Source organism: Pungitius pungitius, chromosome 10 (genome assembly GCF_949316345.1).
Source record: "Pungitius pungitius chromosome 10, fPunPun2.1, whole genome shotgun sequence".
NCBI lineage: Eukaryota > Metazoa > Chordata > Actinopteri > Perciformes > Gasterosteidae > Pungitius > Pungitius pungitius.
This window is the reverse complement of record NC_084909.1, coordinates 1,236,887-1,253,907: the sequence shown is the minus strand read 5'-3', so window position 1 is coordinate 1,253,907 and position 17,021 is coordinate 1,236,887. Positions and strand designations below refer to the sequence as shown.

Sequence of the window (17,021 nt, the reverse complement as noted above, 5' to 3'; positions counted from 1 at the left end):
TATTTTGACATTGGTTTACTGAGCTAAAACAGGAAGTAGTTCATGGAGACTCTTATTTTGACATTTGTTTACTGCGCTAAAACCGGAAGTAGGACGCTACGTAGAATTCACCACGTTAGATAACGCATTGGAAATTCAAACAGTCATCGCGCCAGAGAAAATACATCATGTTCGTTGACTCCCCAGCAGAAGCATCGCTTGTATGTATATAATCCTCGTTCTGACTGAGTTAACTGTGAAGCATATTGATTTTTGCTGTAAAAGTAATGGTCATGTAAGCTAGGTGGCTTAGCTAATTATAGTGTTTTGCTGTTTGTTTCCTAGTTTCACTCTCTCGTCTCTCATCACTCATCTCATGTGTATGGATTCAGCACAATGTGAAGATAATAAATCTGCATAAGAGGAACTCAGGATGTCTTCATGTTCATGAATAAGAGAGAGTTTAGCTCACTGTTTAGTTGGAGTTGCTACACCTCAGCGAGAACAGTACAGTTTTGATCGCTGTCGGTCCTATAAATGACTGTTTTACAAGCAGCGATGGCGCAGCATCGGCTCATCCGTCTCCCCTTTGGATTTAAGTGAATTAGACAAAGCTGTGGTATGTCTTTATGACGCGTTGGGTACCAACCCACGGGACCTCTTGATTAAAACAACCGTTTCGTGAGCGGAAATGCTTATAGGTACGCACCCCGCTTGGGGACATTACCTCAAAACTGGTTTCTTGTGTGTTTCATTACCGTAAATGAAATGCTGCAGAAATCACGGTGCAGCTATCGCAAAAAAAACAAAAAAAGCTCTTGAGCATACTGGTGTTTAATAAATGTAATAAATTGACACTCAGACATCCAGAGAGAGTGCTTGCTCTGCTGCTTCACTCCTCCGTGAGGGGGGGGGGGGGGGGGGGGGGGGGGGGGGGGGAGGGGAGCATGACTCATGAGTCCCAATGGGGTTGGTGAGAACTCCTCTGCAACACAATGTGCATCTGCCAAAACCCTCCAAAAGTGAAGTCATTGCTCTCCCAGTCTGCTGTTGGCACACGTCTGGTGTGGATGGCTTCGAGTGCACTGGGTGTTGCGGCAAAAAACAACAACAACGCAAGAGACAGATTTGCATTTCTGCTCCCTTTTAGGCACCAGATCGTAGATGGAAATGAGTGTCTTAAACTTCCAGACACACAGACATGCAAAAGGAGCTAATGAGCGCTGCTGGATACTGGTACCGTTACCACTAAATCTCTCTGTTGTTTTTGATTAGAAATGAGCAAATACCTGCAGCCCCCCCCCCCGCCCCCCCTTAAACAGTATCATTCCAAAAGGTTGCAAAAGTGAAATCTTAGCATCATCAAGACGGAAATTATTTTCTGATGCCGCCTGTAAAATATATATGTAAAACTTCAAATTACCATATGAACTAACACTGTGGAACTCTCCCTTTGGATCTAATGAAAATGCATATTTCATTATGGTGTTCTGTGAAAATATTATGAAAAACAATATTTTAGCTGTCTGTCATCCCACTTAAATATCAACCAACCATTCACGCGTCGCAAAAGGAGAAACGTCTGAGTTTTGGTGTCTGAATGATCCTGTTGACGCTCTGTGTTCCTGTGGGGGAAAAACACCATGCTGTTCCCATCACATAATTCTATGTCTAGAAGCATCTATAAATCATTGGGGCTCGCTCCGAAACGCATTACTTTAGACTCGAGAGGAACATAAATCAAAACAAAACAAAAAAAGCAAAGAAACTTATTTCAAAACAGATAGTTTTGCGTCTGGCTCATTGAAGGGGAGGGAGGTTCCACCAGGAGGAACCCAGGATGGAACAAGAGCTTCTTGCCACTTCCTCCTCAACAAAAGGGACACCGTGTGACACGTTGCAGACGTGACGCAAGCGTGTCACCGTGACTGTGGATTCATTCCGATAGAACGAAAGGACAAATTCGACTGAAAGTTCACAGTCGCAGGTCCATTTGTTTGACCTGATCTCCATTGGGGTGTTTGTCCAGCTTTGTTGGATGCCGTACGCTTAAAGTCATTTTATCTGGATCTTCTCAAACAGAATACAAAAGGGGACTTTAGTTTTGTTACTTAATGCTTCTGATTCATTGAAGGAATTTGTTGAACTTTATTTACATGTCGCGTATTTCAATTGGCTCACAGGAGGCATTGTGATGGATTAAAGCATCCATCTAGAATCTCTCTCTCACATAAACATGAAAAACACTCGACAGCTTCATCACGGAAGAAAAAAAAAAGAGCTGAATGGAGTTGATTTTGAAAAAGGTCCGGCCCCCTCAACATTAAACCAAATACAGTGACGCTGTTAAGAATTATGGAAATGCACGCGGCCCCAATGCACCTCACTGTTTCCATGACGACAGAAAGTGTCCAGTCTGATGATGTTGGACAGCATTCAGATCCGACACCGCGCCGCGCCCCCCCCCCCTTCCTGCCTCGTTATGAGGCGGCCTGCTGCCTCGGTTGAGCTGTCAGAAGTAAGTGTTCTACTCTGGGGGGACATCTGTATATTTAACCAAGGAGAAAGGGGGGGGGGGGGGGGTATGCAACACGTTGATGTTCTTATGTATGCCTCTATTCTCGTAAGATTCCCCTTGTGTGAACCTCAGGGGCCTGCTGTGCACACTGGATGTGATGGGTGCAAAGAGGAGACAGGAAGCCCAGGAGGAGGGGGGTGGGGGGGGGGTCAACGGGTCATTTTCTCTGAAAACTCCTTTTTGGCAGCTCAGAAAAATGCATCTGCTTTTATTGAAATGGTTAAGTTATCATGAAAGTGTACTCCAAGTAATTATAGATGGGTGTTTACACGCTTCACACTTACATGACATCATGTCAGATCCGCTCCACAGATAATAATCACACATCTTTGGTAATGTACCCGTCAGCCAGAAGACATTCCGATAAACCGGCGACGCGACCCGTAATGAAACAAGTTTTAAAGAGTGGACGTGGGAGGAAAGTTGAGTTGAGAGAGAGTTTTAATGCACTTTGGGATGTTCCTCCCTGTAGAAGATTGTAGTGGGTTTTTTGCCTTTTGGCTATGATTGTGTGACCATCTTCCTCCGAGCGCTTCCTTTGGCGGCAGCACCCTTCCAACACCAGAGTGCTGCCCCCCCCCCGGCTCTCATCAAGGGTTTCTTGCGAGTTCCATTAGCTTTTGAACCCAGAACTCAGAAATATTCCAGACAGGCTCCTCAGCGTATAAAAAAAAAAAAAAAAAAACAGCATCTTTGTGGACTCCCCAGACGGAGCGGGGTTAGCGGCACGAGGACCGGCCCACAGAAGGAAGGACGGATTGTCCAAAGACTTTGTTCAAACCCCAAAAAGTCGTCACGCGTCCTGCCCACAGAAAATGATTTTCATTACGAGGAGATTGAGGTTGAGTCCAATAATGGACACGACATGTTTCATGAAAGTAGCAGTTGGTTGTGATTTGGCAGGTGATGACAGGCATGATTAAACATACTGGTAGATCTATCCAAGGAGGGGGAGGGGGGGGGGGGCGGTGTCATTGCCCTTTCACGCGGCCTTTAATGTTTTTAAGAAGAACAAATGTTTTTGAGTTCATTCAATTTGTCTCGTTCCGTCCGCTATGCAATAGAATGTCTCTCAGAGAGTCATTTAAACCGTTTCACAATTGGAGAGTTACATAAAATACTTTTATTCCAAACCGGCATCATCATCTCAAGTAGGAGGGCAGAACTTGCTTTTCTTATCTAAATGTGAGGTCATCTTCAACCACTTTGCAATATTTTTTGCCTGAGTTTACTGGTGTCTAGCTAATGGGCTAATGGGGCTAATGGGTCCACTGTTGGGCTGCGTGGATGTTGGTGAAACAAAGCTCCCTCCGAAAAAAAGAAAGAAAAAGCTTGCTGCACTTCGGTTCTGCTCCTGAAAAGCTTGCGAGAAAGTGAGACACCAGAGATGAACAAAAAGGTAGCACTTACAGCACAAGGTCTGAATCGAGACAACAATGTTACAACAATAAGAAAGAACCGGCTATACAATGAGAAACCAGCACGGGGGGGGGGGTTCAGTGTCCATACATTCACACTCGAGGTCGTTCAAAGCGCCGCAGGGGGTCGTGACCAGAGATGGGGACGCGAGTGAGACTCGAGTCGCACACACGGTGACTTCAGACTCGAGCTTTGGGACTCGTGAGCATCTCTGAAAGAAGCCGTTGCAGATGACTAAGTTTATATTAAAAAAAAAAACAAAAACAAACATTTATTAGGCATTTTAATGATTGCAGCGGAACTCATCTGTTGGTTCAGGGGAGGGAGGGGGGGGGGGGGGGGGTGGTGTGTGTTTATGTAAGTAATCAGTGAAGTGCTGACCCCCAGTGGTAAGACCAGTCGTTGCATCACTTCATTTGAGAAGAATCAATAGTGATTTAAGAGGACTGCCGGCCCTCAGCTGCTTCACATTATTGATCAAGTGAAGCTTCTGCAGACGGTCGGACAGGGATTCGCCGCTTGGAGGGTCGACGTTGCGCCGGACTTAAAAAAAAATAAAATTAAAAAAAACCTGTGTCGAGGACTCTCGCCTCTGGAAAGAACATGAATGGGGAAACAGAGGTAGCCCCCCCCCCCCCCCGCCCCCTGGGAAATAAAAACCAATGGGGCAAAAGTGCAGGTTTCAGCAATTGTGGCTGTTGAAATCGATGGACCACGACGGCGCTTCTGCTGAACAAGCCCGACGACCCCGGAGACATGTGATCAGAGGCCTTCAGCGCTCGCCGTTTATCAAAAACATACACACACAGGAAGTTCCAATACTTGTATCTCTTTATTGAAATATAGTCAACCCCTGAGGCTAGAGGGGGGGGGGGGGAGGCCCCAGTCTCACACAGCCAGCTAAACACAACAGACCTGTCCAAAAAAAAAAAAACACACTGTACAACTGGTGTGACGGTTCCAAATGGGGCCTTTTGAAATCCACCCTCACATACAAGACTCAAAACAATTGCATAACGTCAACAATACTTTTACTGTTTATTGGGGTTTATTATTATTATCATCAAGAAAAAAATTATCCAATACATGAAACAAAAGTGCTCAATTTAGCTCACATGATCCAGGGTGATGCATTATTTTCACTTTGGGCATTTGTATTTGGTCTGCCGGAAATGTGAAGACAATAAATCAGCAGGTTCCTTTGTACCAGCCGCGGTGATTCATCCAGGAAAGGGAACCATTTCATTTCAAAGCGCGTTTTGGACCTCAAAACCAGTCCACTCGAGGACACACCTGCCTGGAACGTAAACCCAGTCCGCTGTGAGTGACCGTTTTTGGAAATGTCCTTCACTTTGTTACTGCTTAAATGAGGGGATCGACACCGCGTCCGTCTCTAAAGATGCAGGACAGTCTGGCAACATCTGGCCTGGCTTTGTCCAAAAGGTAACAAAACCGGCTCTGGGAGGCAGAGGTCGTTCCAGCCTTTACGGTAACGATCGAAGAACCACTGCCGGTTCCATCTTAGGATTCAAATACGAATCGCTCAGCAACAAAGTGAAAAAGCACATTGTCCAAAACGTGTCCATCAATTCATTGAAGACATTTCACATTGAACAAAGAAACATTTAAAAGTTACATAGTGGACGTGTTTTGACCCTTGGGTGATTTTTTTTGAGCTCAGGACCAAACTCTTCATACCAGGACTCGAAGGCAAAAAGGCCACCGAGTCGCCAAGAAATGCTCATTAAAATGGGGGGGGGGGGGGGGGGGGGGGTCTTAGCTTTTTGTCCAGATCCGGGACACGCTGAGGTAACAGACAGTAATAAATTATTCCGTTGTTTTAAAAAACACTTTGCAAGAATTATATCAATACAAAATGGTATCAAACATCCACAATGCAACATTTTCAAACACACGAGTTGACGATCCGTCGTCCTCTGGAAACTCTTTAAAGTTCCTTTAACCGTACATCAAAGCCGATGCCCTTCTTTCACTGAGGTTCATTTATTTTTCCCCCCACTTTCATGCTGAGGTGAATTTGTACATCATTCAATAACGGAGAAACATAGAACTTTCAAACTATTAAATTCAAATCTAGTTAATTGGTCACAACGGTTGCCGAGGCGACCGGCACACACAGCTACAACTGCCTCGCTGCTTCTTTTGTGATTCGATTTTACCTTCAAATTATTTTGACTGTGCCAGGTTTGAACGGAAAACAATGGCAATAGGAAAGTCAGAAATTGTATTAAAAGTGCAAAAATGTATTCCTTCAAGAGACGGTATTCTTCCAGACAAATAAAAATAGTTTGTCCACCGAAACTTTAGTGCGTTAACAGTACGAGCCATTTGATAGGTTATTAAATGGTACATTCCTACCTCGCTCCCGGCTGCAGGGTGGAACATACTCAATGTCTTGTTGCTTTGCGTGTTTCCATGAACCAGCCAGGTAAGCATGGCCTTGAGCCGTCCCGAGGTGGGGGGGGGGGGGGGGGGGGGCACATGGTACCTGCTCCAGACAGGCGGCCCGACTCCAGCGTATTGCCGGGGCCACAGAATGTGTGTTCCTCCTTTACCGAGCGCATCTCGTCCTGAATTCAGCGGTGCGGTCTTTAATAGCCCCTTGATTTCAATAAAGTGACATCACATTATTTTGGTTAGTGGCCAGTGCAAATCAGCTTCTCCAGCCGTTGTCCCTTATCTATTGGATTCCATCCTGCAGACCTTTTGTAAAACAGCATTGAATTTGTTTACATTGCCACCTATAATTAGACCCTTTAATATCAAATATAATGGATTTGATTTCTTTACAGAAAACATTGAAAGTAATTAGTTATGAAGACAGAACTGTGTTAAGACTACAGAGACCCAAAATATATATATGGGCTATTGTCCATACAGTACTGGTGAAGACTGCTCTCATTGCGCCATAGACAATGACTGAGGAGGCACCATAAATAAACAGTGCTCATTTCAATCACTTGCTCGGTGTCGTTATGAGAAAATAAACCTCTGTAAACATGGCCGCTGACACATCAGCGTCTTGTTATTTAACACACGCCAGCCAAGCTCTCCTTTACGATTCCCACCTGTGAAACACTTCAATCAGGACCACAGCGCTCACCTGGAAAAACGTTCTCAGCATCACGTCCTCCTCTCCTCTCTCGACTGACATTTCAAAACCAGAGCATCACATGACCTACAAGTCCCCCAGCCACGCGGCTTCCATTTCCCCCACCAAAAACCCCCCTTTGCAACTCTCTTGTGTAAACGAGGTGCCTCCCTCGCTCAGGAAGACAGAAGTCCCCCACGTCAAAGTGGAGCCGGTCTCTTCCCCTCCTGTCGGCCCACTGTCACATTTGAAATGAGATCGGTGGGGTGAGAAAGCGTCCGGTGACTCAGGAGAGGGGGGGGGGGGGGCATGTTTGCAAAAAGGGGAGCACAAATTGAGGAGAGAGGGCTCAGCTCTCACTCCGAGCAGACGCTTCAGTTTCACTTCACGCTCCCGCCGTTCCGACGACCCTTTTGTGCTCCAGGAGGCAACCTGCTGGGGGGTGGGGGGGGTTCCAGGACACCCAAAAGGAGTGCGGGTGTGCACGTTACGAAGGATGAGCCGGACGAGGGAGGTCACAATATGGCGCAGTGGAACCTGTGGGAACCCGCCGAGCGCTCCGCTCTCCACTTCATCTTCTTCTTCTTTTTCAGGTGCCGCTCTGGCACCTGTTGTCTGTGGAGACGGAAGAAACTCTTTTACAGAATAATCGTATATCAAATTGGGAGATATTTTGTGGATGCTGTTGGTAAAAGGAATATTTAAAAACATGATAAAATGCTCGTTTTACTTCTTGTGAGTAGGCCAGAGAAAGGACAACCATTATGGCTCGTTCCACTTCCTGACTTACTACAGTCTGACCACAAGAGGGCGATGTTTATCAATAGACTGCATTTCCCATAACTATCACAAAAGCAAAAAACTCTTCATAATATGGATTAATTCCCACGAGCTAAAGTGTAATGAAACAAAGTACATGCGTAATCAAGGATTATTGGTCCTTGCAGCAAGAAAAGAACTTAATACAGGATATCACAACATCCAAAACATGGACACAAATCAGATTCTTCTGGAATTACATGCGTCAAGACAGGAAATAACTGGGATTTCATTCTTTGCTTTTCCTAAAAACACACAGCAGCATAATCCTCTCCCTGTGCCTCTAAAGAAGTGAAACACACAGTGGGGGGGGGGAAAGCTGACCCACTGAGTGGATGTATTTTTTGTAAAAGTCTTCAATCGGTGTAACAGCTGCTACTGGAAGTAAATCCGTGTCACATTATTTTTAAAATGCAAATGTATTTTTTTTCTTAAATCAAAACGTAAGACTTCACAAAAGTCAACTTGAAGTTACCTTATAACACGAACAAGCTCGTGAAAGGCTTTGTCCACATTCATTGGAGGATCCTTGGCACTGGTTTCAATGTAAGTTATCTGAGGAAACAGACATTTGGTTGAATCTATGAGAGTATAGAAATGTACAGAATAAGACAACAATTAATGAAACGTGTTCCTAGAAATACGCAAAAGGTGAAAGCCTGATGAGAGGAAACTAGAAGAAAAGCCCATGATCACGGAACCTGTATCCATGGCAGCAGCAATTTACCCACTATCATTAAACCAACAGCTCCGGACAAAGACGGAGACAGATGTTCCCCGAGTGGAGCCCAGCAGCCACGGAAATGAACGATGAATCAACCGAGTGTGACAACAGCCAGTGGAGGAACGGCCCGTGTGTCGGTTTCTTGGTTTATGCTGCAAAGGACTCGAAGTTCTAAAATGCTAAATGAAAAAGGGGCCCCTACCTAAAAAGGAGGAGGGGGGGGGGGGTGTCTGTGTGGACGGGATCTGCTCTGCAGGTAAGCAGTAGTGTTTAGCTGCCTGATTGCACGATCCTCCAATTTGCTTTATAAACACAATCTCCAACTCAGACTAAAGAGAGGGGGGGGGGGGGGGGGGTGTTCTGAAAAAGCTTTAAAAAAATAAAAAAAAAGAATGTAGAAAGGCCTCCAGAGTAAAATCTTTAACTGGCAGCAGAGTACGTGGCGCTTCTGCAGAACCCGGACATGAAGTCCGAAATCACGTCATCACAGCTTGTGCTTCTCAAGCAGCAGAGACCCTGTGAGAGCACGGATGAGGATTCACAACTGGCTTGATAAACAGGATACAAAATGCACTTCATTGTAGACAATGGTAATCCAACAGGTCCGTGGATCTAGGATTTCAGTTTACAGTTCGTTGACATTGTGGAAGTGGGTTCGATGGCCTTTTGCTGGTAACACTTTGTCTTCTTGCTACTTCAGGGACTTCTGGTTTGGAGACTTATGCAGCCCACAGCACTTTGACCATGGTTTTGCTCTGCGGTGCCCTGCGTAGGCTTAAAATAAAGCTCAAAGGTTGGGGGCTGCGTGGCAGCAAAATGAAGCAGGCAACTTTTTTTTTTTTTTACCACTTTCGACTTTCCCTGGGATTCATCATTTTAGATTCCAACACAGCTGCATACAGAGCAGAGCCGTTGCCACCAACCTGGACATGGTGCACTTAAAAAAAAAAAAAAAAACGCTTATAGAACCAATTACAGAGCATCTTGCCACATGATGATTTGTCAGCTCAGCTGTCTGTCCACAGTGTCATCTGGCAAAGGAAGAGCCGTCTTCATGTTGGGAGCTGGGTTTAAGGATGTGAGCCTAACGTGGTCTGTGTCCTTCAAGTGTCGTTAGCTACAGAAGTGACTAAAGTCCACTTTTCAGCAGTGGAAATAGTCTCATTCAGACTTTTGTTTGAATCATTTCAGATACAAGGACACACCTCCATTGTGTTTAGCACACAGAAACATGCAAGAACAATACATTAAGTTTAAATGAACAAATGTGTCTCATTACTTACGTTGTGTTTGGCAGCCATCTCTTGGCCCTGGTCACTGGTGACTTTTCTCAGATGGACCAGGTCCACTTTGTTGGCGACCAACACCATGGGGAAGGCCTCCCTGCAAAGAAAAGGACAAACGCACAACGTCAAGGAACCCTGTGACACTAAAGAATGCATTTCCAAACCACCTGCAGTAGTTTTAAAGATTATTTTAAAATCCTCTCGGGCTCCAAGGACGATTTCAAAGACCTGATCACATGTGTCAAACTGTCAGAGATGTCGTATTTCTGCAACACTCAAATCTTGTAGAAAAACGAGCTAGAGCACAGCACCGCTAAATATGGACATATGGCTCCTTGCTCAGTTCCAGTTTCTATTTATATAACATTTCAACCTCCGTTTTATTGGCTACTGTGAGAACAGATGCATCTCTTCTCACAGCTGACATTTCACAACAGATTAGACATTTCTGACAAATCTGACTGTCGGCCAGAGTTGGTCTGCAGCTTGAGGAAAGGCCAGTGAGGACGCCATCCTGATTCTTAACCGGTCTGATGCTGAACCAAGACACCGCTGCCTGTCAAGCCGCAATCTGCCGAGTCAGCACGAGTCAAACAGAGGTTTGATGAATACTCGTTTACAACTGCAGCAACGCCCTCATGATTGTCACTTACCGGTCTTTGACCCGTAATATGAGTTGGTGGAATCGGTCCACGTGTTCAAAGCTGGCCTTGTCCGTCACAGAGTAGACGATGAGGAAGCCGTCCCCTGTCCTCATATACTGCTCCCTCATGGCGCTGAACTCCTCCTGGCCGGCTGTGTCCAGCACTGCCGAGACGGAGGGACACAAACGTGTTACTTTATGGACAGTTCTCCTTTATTCACAAACAGACGGACTTTAAGCATTCAGTCATTTGTATCCTCCGAGTAAGTAAGCATACAATTTAAATACTTTTACAAAAAAATGTTTATGTCCTTTCAGTTGCAGTCACATTGGTAAATAGGCATGTCATTTTTAATTTGTAATGCACCACCACACAACTTATTCAAGACTTCTCAAAGCTACAATAGATTTAAGTTAATACGCACACGCAAAAAAAACCCCAAAACAAATGCTGTCAAGGAAGGACACGCTGAATTGAAACCGAAAGATAAGAGTATCCCCCACTCACCATCCAGTATGGCCCACTGCCCGTCGATCTCCGTGTGTTTGAGATACGAGTCCTCTATCGTGGGATCGTAGTCCGGCACAAAGATCTTCTGGAAAAATTGGATGGTGAGGGCACTCTTCCCGACACCACCATCCCCCACCACCACCAGCTTGTACGTTGGCAGGTTGTCACTTGGCAAGGCGCTGGTCGCCATGGCTACCTCCCCAGCGGTGGTGAAGGTGAGAAGGGAGGCTAGGTAGCTGGCTGAGGACACGCACCTGGCTGAAATGGAGGTCAAGAAGAAAGCGACCGGGAAAGAAGGATTGAAAATAGGAGTAACAGAACAGAAAAACAGAAGGAGAGAGAACAAGGGAGGGAGGCGTTAAGGTTTTTTTTGTTCCAGCTGCTTTTTCATCACCATGGAGACCAGACCACAGCTAGAAGTTGTGGATCAAAGCAATAACGGGGAGGGGAGAGAAAGAGTGACCTGAAGAGAGAGTTCAGCACCCTCTAAGCCCACCTAAACATTTTCAAAAAGCTGACTAGTTACTTTCTTACAAAAAGCAGCTGATCTTTATCCATGATGCCCTTTAGTACCGTCAGTTTTACAGGAACTGTATATTATGGTACGAGTCTTTATGCCGTAAGAAATTAAACTGGAGTCGTTTTACTCATCTAATCAGGATTGTTCATAATACGAGTAATGTTTTAATTACTATTTAAGAATACAAATTGCTTTGCTTAGTGCAGTGGTTGCGGCCTTGGAACCGGTTTGCATGCCATTCCCTTCTTTGTCATCAACTAACAATCGTTCTTAAAACTAGTTCACGAGTGGAAATATTTGGTGGCTTTAGTTTTAGAGTTCAAGGATACATGCATGTGCTTTAGTGAGTAACACGGACTATTAACTGTTTGCAAGACAACTCCACAGGGTACATTCATGACAGTGCTGGTACTGCAAAGTTAACATTTCCTTCTCCATTTCGTCACTGGAGAACCACAAAAAGGCTTTTATTGTGAGTCAGCTAAAGGAAACGCAGCCGCATTTGTAATCAAGATTAGCTTACTGCTATTGTGAAAACCATTGTCCTCGATTTCGAAAGCTTGCCCATTTGTAAATAAAGCAGCCGCCGTAATAAAACGGGTATTGTACTCGACCACTTGTACTCTGCTCGCGTGTCGTTTCACGCTGCAGCAGGAACTAGACCGATGACGTAGAACCACAGAACCAGCAGAGAAATATGATGGCTTCGACATACCCGGAGAGCTGTAGCTTGTAATTATGGCTTTTTGAAGACAAAAATAAATCTCCCATCTTACTGCAATACAGAAGGGGAGCATTTTTCCCATCAAAAAAACGTGCATCCTTTCAAACATGTACGACTAAGACCTTTTCACAGCTTTTACGGCATTTTGTGTATCAGACTGCTCTTTCTAAGAGTTTAAATAGTCATGGCGAATGAAAGGAGCTTTAATTGGTTTCCATAAATGCACTCCTATGCAGTGTTTGCACTCAGCTCACACTAAAGCGTACCACAAAGGGGGGGGGCGGGGGGGGGGGGGGCTACAGAGAGAAGGAGTCATGGGAGGAAAGCAGCAGTCAAACATGAGAGGAAGCGAGGCCACACGAGGACAGAGTTGTGAAAACGTGACAATTTGTGGACCATGTATGCCTCTGCATGGACGTGGCCACTGCAGGACTAAGTATAGCTTCAAGTTTAATTGTTAAACTTCAATAAGTCTAACTTGTGCGACATTCAGTAGTGGTAAGGGCAATCGTTTTTAGAGTTTTTTACGAGTCACCATCTCGTGCAGGTGCGCCCTCGTGCATGCCTTCGAGAAGGCCCACGGGCACCAAACACATCCCTGCTGACGCTGTTCTGCAAGCGAACGTACACGGATGGACACTAATCCTGATTTATAACATCAGAAGAGACCTGTGAAAAAACATTTGAGGAAGGAAATGCATTCACCAGTTTTGTAAGGCCAAGAGGAAGCACCAAATCTAAATGTATGACACTCATTAAGAACTTTAAAAAAGACATTCAGACAAAAAGAGACCTAGATAATGATTACATTTATATCTTAAGCTAGTTTCTCATTTTGGTTAGGCAGATGCTATATATGCTGATACAACTATTCAAACCCTCCACAGTGCTCATGTAAAATTAAGATTGTAATACTTGAAATCAAACCAAATCGACGCCATCTTACTGTGAATCCCTCACAAAGCTATTCCTTATTAAATTGTAGCAGTCAGAAGCAGACAAGAAAGCACATTCACACACTACTAGCACCACAACACCACCCACGCACCCATTCCTTCTTCATCCACCAGGAAACAGCTGTCAGCTGGCTGCAGTCCATCCTTTCCTGCCCAGCACAATGGCGGGAAGGAAGATGTTGGCTTCCTTTCCAAAAAAAAAACCACCAGTCTTCTGTACTGGATGGAGCTTGTCAGAGGCATAATTACCTCTATGAAGATGCAAAATTAAGTTAGTGCGAATTTATTGTGTCAATTATTGTTGATGTGATATGTTGTAATAGAAGTCAGTGACATTAATAGCACTACAATTTAAAGGAGGGCCTAAATGCAACAGTATATGAATGTCTGACTTCTGAAGGGGGAGGTTTAGGGATTTGGCGACATCTAGCGGTCGGTTTGCAGATTGCAACCGACTGAAACTTCTCCCGCAGGCTCTACACGTGCAAAATAACCACAAATGGCGCCTGGTGGAGTCTGTGGTCCTGCACCATATTAATCCTCCACAGGTGTGTGGTTTCACATGCAAAACAACGTTAGCAGTTGCTGCGTTCTGGACGTCATATTCAGTCTTCAACATGACTCCGTACAGCCTCTCTGGGCCCTTGAGAAGCAGTTTTAAATAGAGAAAAAAAAAAAAAAAAAAAAAAAGGTATTTCCCTCTTCACATGGGAACAAAGCAGCAACACATCTCCCAGAACAGGACTAAGGAGGAGCTCAGCAGGTCACACCCCAGTCTAGTACACAAATTGAACTTGGTTAAATGGGATATTAAACAATGTTTGAGATTTAGCCTTTTGCTGGGAGAAAGTGAGGATTTGCTTTTCTAAAAAAATTAAATAAAAAGCAGACTGACTATGAATCAGATTACATCAGTCTTATTTCTGACATTGTGTTTTTGTTAGTCTTTGTACTTCTTTCCCATTATAGTGAGCTGGACGGCCTTCTGAAGACTCTGAGATAACAGAAGATATTCACGATGATCAACTTTAGATTCTTTTTAAAATAAAATCCTATGATGATGTCCCAATATCCAACCCATGCAACCCTTGCCACCATGGTGTAAAATGTTCCTCAAATAAGTTTGTTATCCTCGCAGATCAAAATAACTTTATGAAGACGAACAAAAAAAAAAAAACGTAACTTCGGACGTCATTTACGATTTTAGAAAACCAGGTGAGCAAAGTCACCCATTCTCCTCATCACATCCTCCCCAGTGATGAAGTACTCCATGCACACGTCTTCGAGCGGCATTTGGCTGAGAGAACAAAGTAGACCCGGCCTAATAGAGGGCCTTGATAGCTGCTCACATGAGCGTGGGTCATCACCAATGACTAAGCTGCCAGAGTCTGCGAGTGTGACTTCCTACTCTGAACTTTCCATTCATTAATTCAAAACCTGTTTTTAACTTTATTATAAATACTTCTCATGTATTTATCCAGGTCTGGATCATGCTCTGGTTAACACTTTTACATTTTATATTACAACACCACATCATAGGCCAGGCTTTTGACATATCCGAGTTGTCACCCACACTGGGTTAGACGTCATATACATCAAAGCGAGAATTTCAATGTCACATGGATCTATATTTAATCCCTAGTAGCCCAATATTACCAGGCCCCGTGCAAATGTAATGACACGCACATAAAGGGGATTTCCACCGGTCACAATTAAATGAAATTGCGTGGATACGTCAGCTTTACCCATTCCTCCTCTCACACTCACCGTGCAGCTCGATATTTCCATTGAGCGATGGAAGGATAAAAAAAGGGGCGTCTGTCCCCCGACAACCAAATGATCTGGTGAGTTCACTTCGCTATTAATAGTGAGTAATTAGTGAGAGAGAGAGAGAGAGAGAGAGAGAGAGAGAGAGAGAATGTGCGAGTCTCTTTCTGCAGACCGAGGAGCTTCCGAATGATCTCATCCTCTGATTTGACACATGAAGAATCGCTCCGTCCAGCGGTTAGATCTGCACACCACATCTGCCCCACCGGGGGCCCCACCACACGGGGTGCAGGGGGGCAAGTGCGCATCCCTGACATACCAATAAAATACAAGAGAGAGCACAGTGTTTTGTTTATGTCGTCCCCGGTCGGTGAAATTATTGACACGCACGCGCACAGGCAGGCAGGCAGGCAGGGCCCGTCTGTGCGCGTGTCCGTGGGTGAACGGCCGTGTGGAAAACCCGACAGAAGCCGCCCCTTTAAAAATAACGGTTTTCGGTCGCCTTTTCCCTCCTAAATAATAATTTAAAAAAACGTTCCGTTCTTTCCGCCAACCGGACCCGGTGGTTGACGCCGTGAATACAGCCGGACAAGCTAACGTTAACCCCCCCCCCCCCCTGAGCACGCAAGACTGTCATCGGCTCGCGAGCCTCGGCCGCCCCCCCCCGGGTGAGACGGCGGTTTTTTTTTTTTTTTTTTTTACCGTTAGCTAAGGTGTTTCCTTCGCCGTCCGTGAGCACACAGACGCCCGCATTCAAGACCTCTGCCACTCCTCCTCCTCCACCTTCTCCTCCTCCACCTCCTCCCCCCGTCAGAGGGGGAAAGCGACTTACCCGACAGGAGTTCTTTTTGGAAGCACGAAGAACAAAACGTCCTCACGCCGACATGTTGCTCCTCATCTCGCTGCCGCTCGGCTTCAAACCGCCGCCGCCCTTTCGCCACAGCCGCGCGAGCGCTGCCCACCTCGGCGGAACAATACGGCGAACAGCTTCATCTTTGTATTGCAACAGCTGATGCTATAAATAGAAAAGCCCCATAGGGGGCCTTTTATGTATTTTGGGAAGACACAGAAACAAAAGAATCGGGGTTTAGGGTAATGTGATATCCGTGTTTTGGAGAAATTACAAAGTAAACCTGTTTTTTTCCTTTCCCGAGGTGGTTTTTTCGGGGTAAACATTTGATGATCTCACGAATCAAAGAGAGACCCCCCCCCCCTATTCAGTGGAAATGGACTGTTCCGTTTTTTACACAGCGGACTTCTTTAAAGGGCTACCCCTTTATTGAAAACGTCCATTTTATCTAAATATGGACGTTTTCAATATTATAAGCAAAACCTGATAAAACCTCTCATCAAATACGTTGGGGGCATTAGTGCAGCGACATGTAACAAAGAGATTCACAATTAGTTAAATTATAACATACTCTAAGCAACAGGTGAAGGTTATCAAATATGCAAACATATTTTAGTTAGAGCCTCCGATTAAATGTTGAATTTTATTCGTTGTATTTATCTCAGTATTTTTTTTAGCTTTCTCTCTTTCCAGGTTATGACTGGTTATTTTCGGTTTGCATTAATACATATCTTTATTATATTATATTATTTTATGCATTTGGATGTAGCTTTAATTGGGCACATGCATTGATGTATATATGCACAATTAGGCAACCGTTGTCATTCCCATGTCATTGTAACAAGATCCCATAACTGTATGGTTTTCCTTATAATTATTGGAATTTCTTCCTCTCACATGGGGAGATACATTTTGTAATTACGAAAACATTTGATCTACGTGAGAATATCTACTTTTTTTCTACTTTTTCAATTTTTTAAACATTTTTCTCACATGTGCATTAAATCAGCTTGTACCTGGCTGAAGATCTGTGAAGAGGGAATAAAGAAAGTCAGTCTTGATTGAATACGGATTAAATACTGATGGTAAATCACTGCTGAGCAGTCAGGTTCCTTTGCCAGCATGTTGAGTGC

The 17,021-nt window shown here is 44.6% G+C and overlaps 1 protein-coding gene across 2 annotated transcripts; it reads right to left on the bottom strand.

Moving 5' to 3' along the window:
• Positions 1-5,749: 5,749 nt before the first annotated feature.
• mrasa (muscle RAS oncogene homolog a) lies at positions 5,750-16,046 on the bottom strand. Of its 2 annotated transcripts, XR_005121551.2 has the most exons (7): positions 15,871-16,046; positions 11,069-11,329; positions 10,571-10,724; positions 9,915-10,014; positions 8,383-8,462; positions 7,101-7,703; positions 5,750-6,598 (listed from the first exon to the last, which is right to left on the bottom strand). XR_005121551.2 is itself a non-coding variant. In XM_037488700.2 (6 exons), exons 2-6 carry the CDS (start codon positions 11,259-11,261, stop codon positions 7,604-7,606), a joined length of 627 nt encoding a protein of 208 aa, XP_037344597.1. In that variant the 5' UTR covers positions 11,262-11,329; positions 15,871-16,046; the 3' UTR covers positions 5,750-7,603. The 2 variants fall into 2 exon arrangements, 1 of the variants encoding a protein (XP_037344597.1); XM_037488700.2 differs by having other exon boundaries at positions 5,750-7,703.
• Positions 16,047-17,021: the final 975 nt, after the last annotated feature.

Bases quoted from the DNA above. Each gene is read 5' to 3' on its own strand.
- mrasa (XM_037488700.2), bottom strand. From the start codon at position 11,261: ATGGCGACCAGCGCCTTGCCAAGTGACAACCTGCCAACGTACAAGCTG. The intron at 10,015-10,570 runs GTAAGTGACAAT...TTTTCTTTGCAG, and splicing joins ATATTACGGGTCAAAGACCG to GGAGGCCTTCCCCATGGTGT. The intron at 7,704-8,382 runs GTAACTTCAAGT...CCGTCTCCACAG, and splicing joins GAGCTTGTTCGTGTTATAAG to ACAACAGGTGCCAGAGCGGC.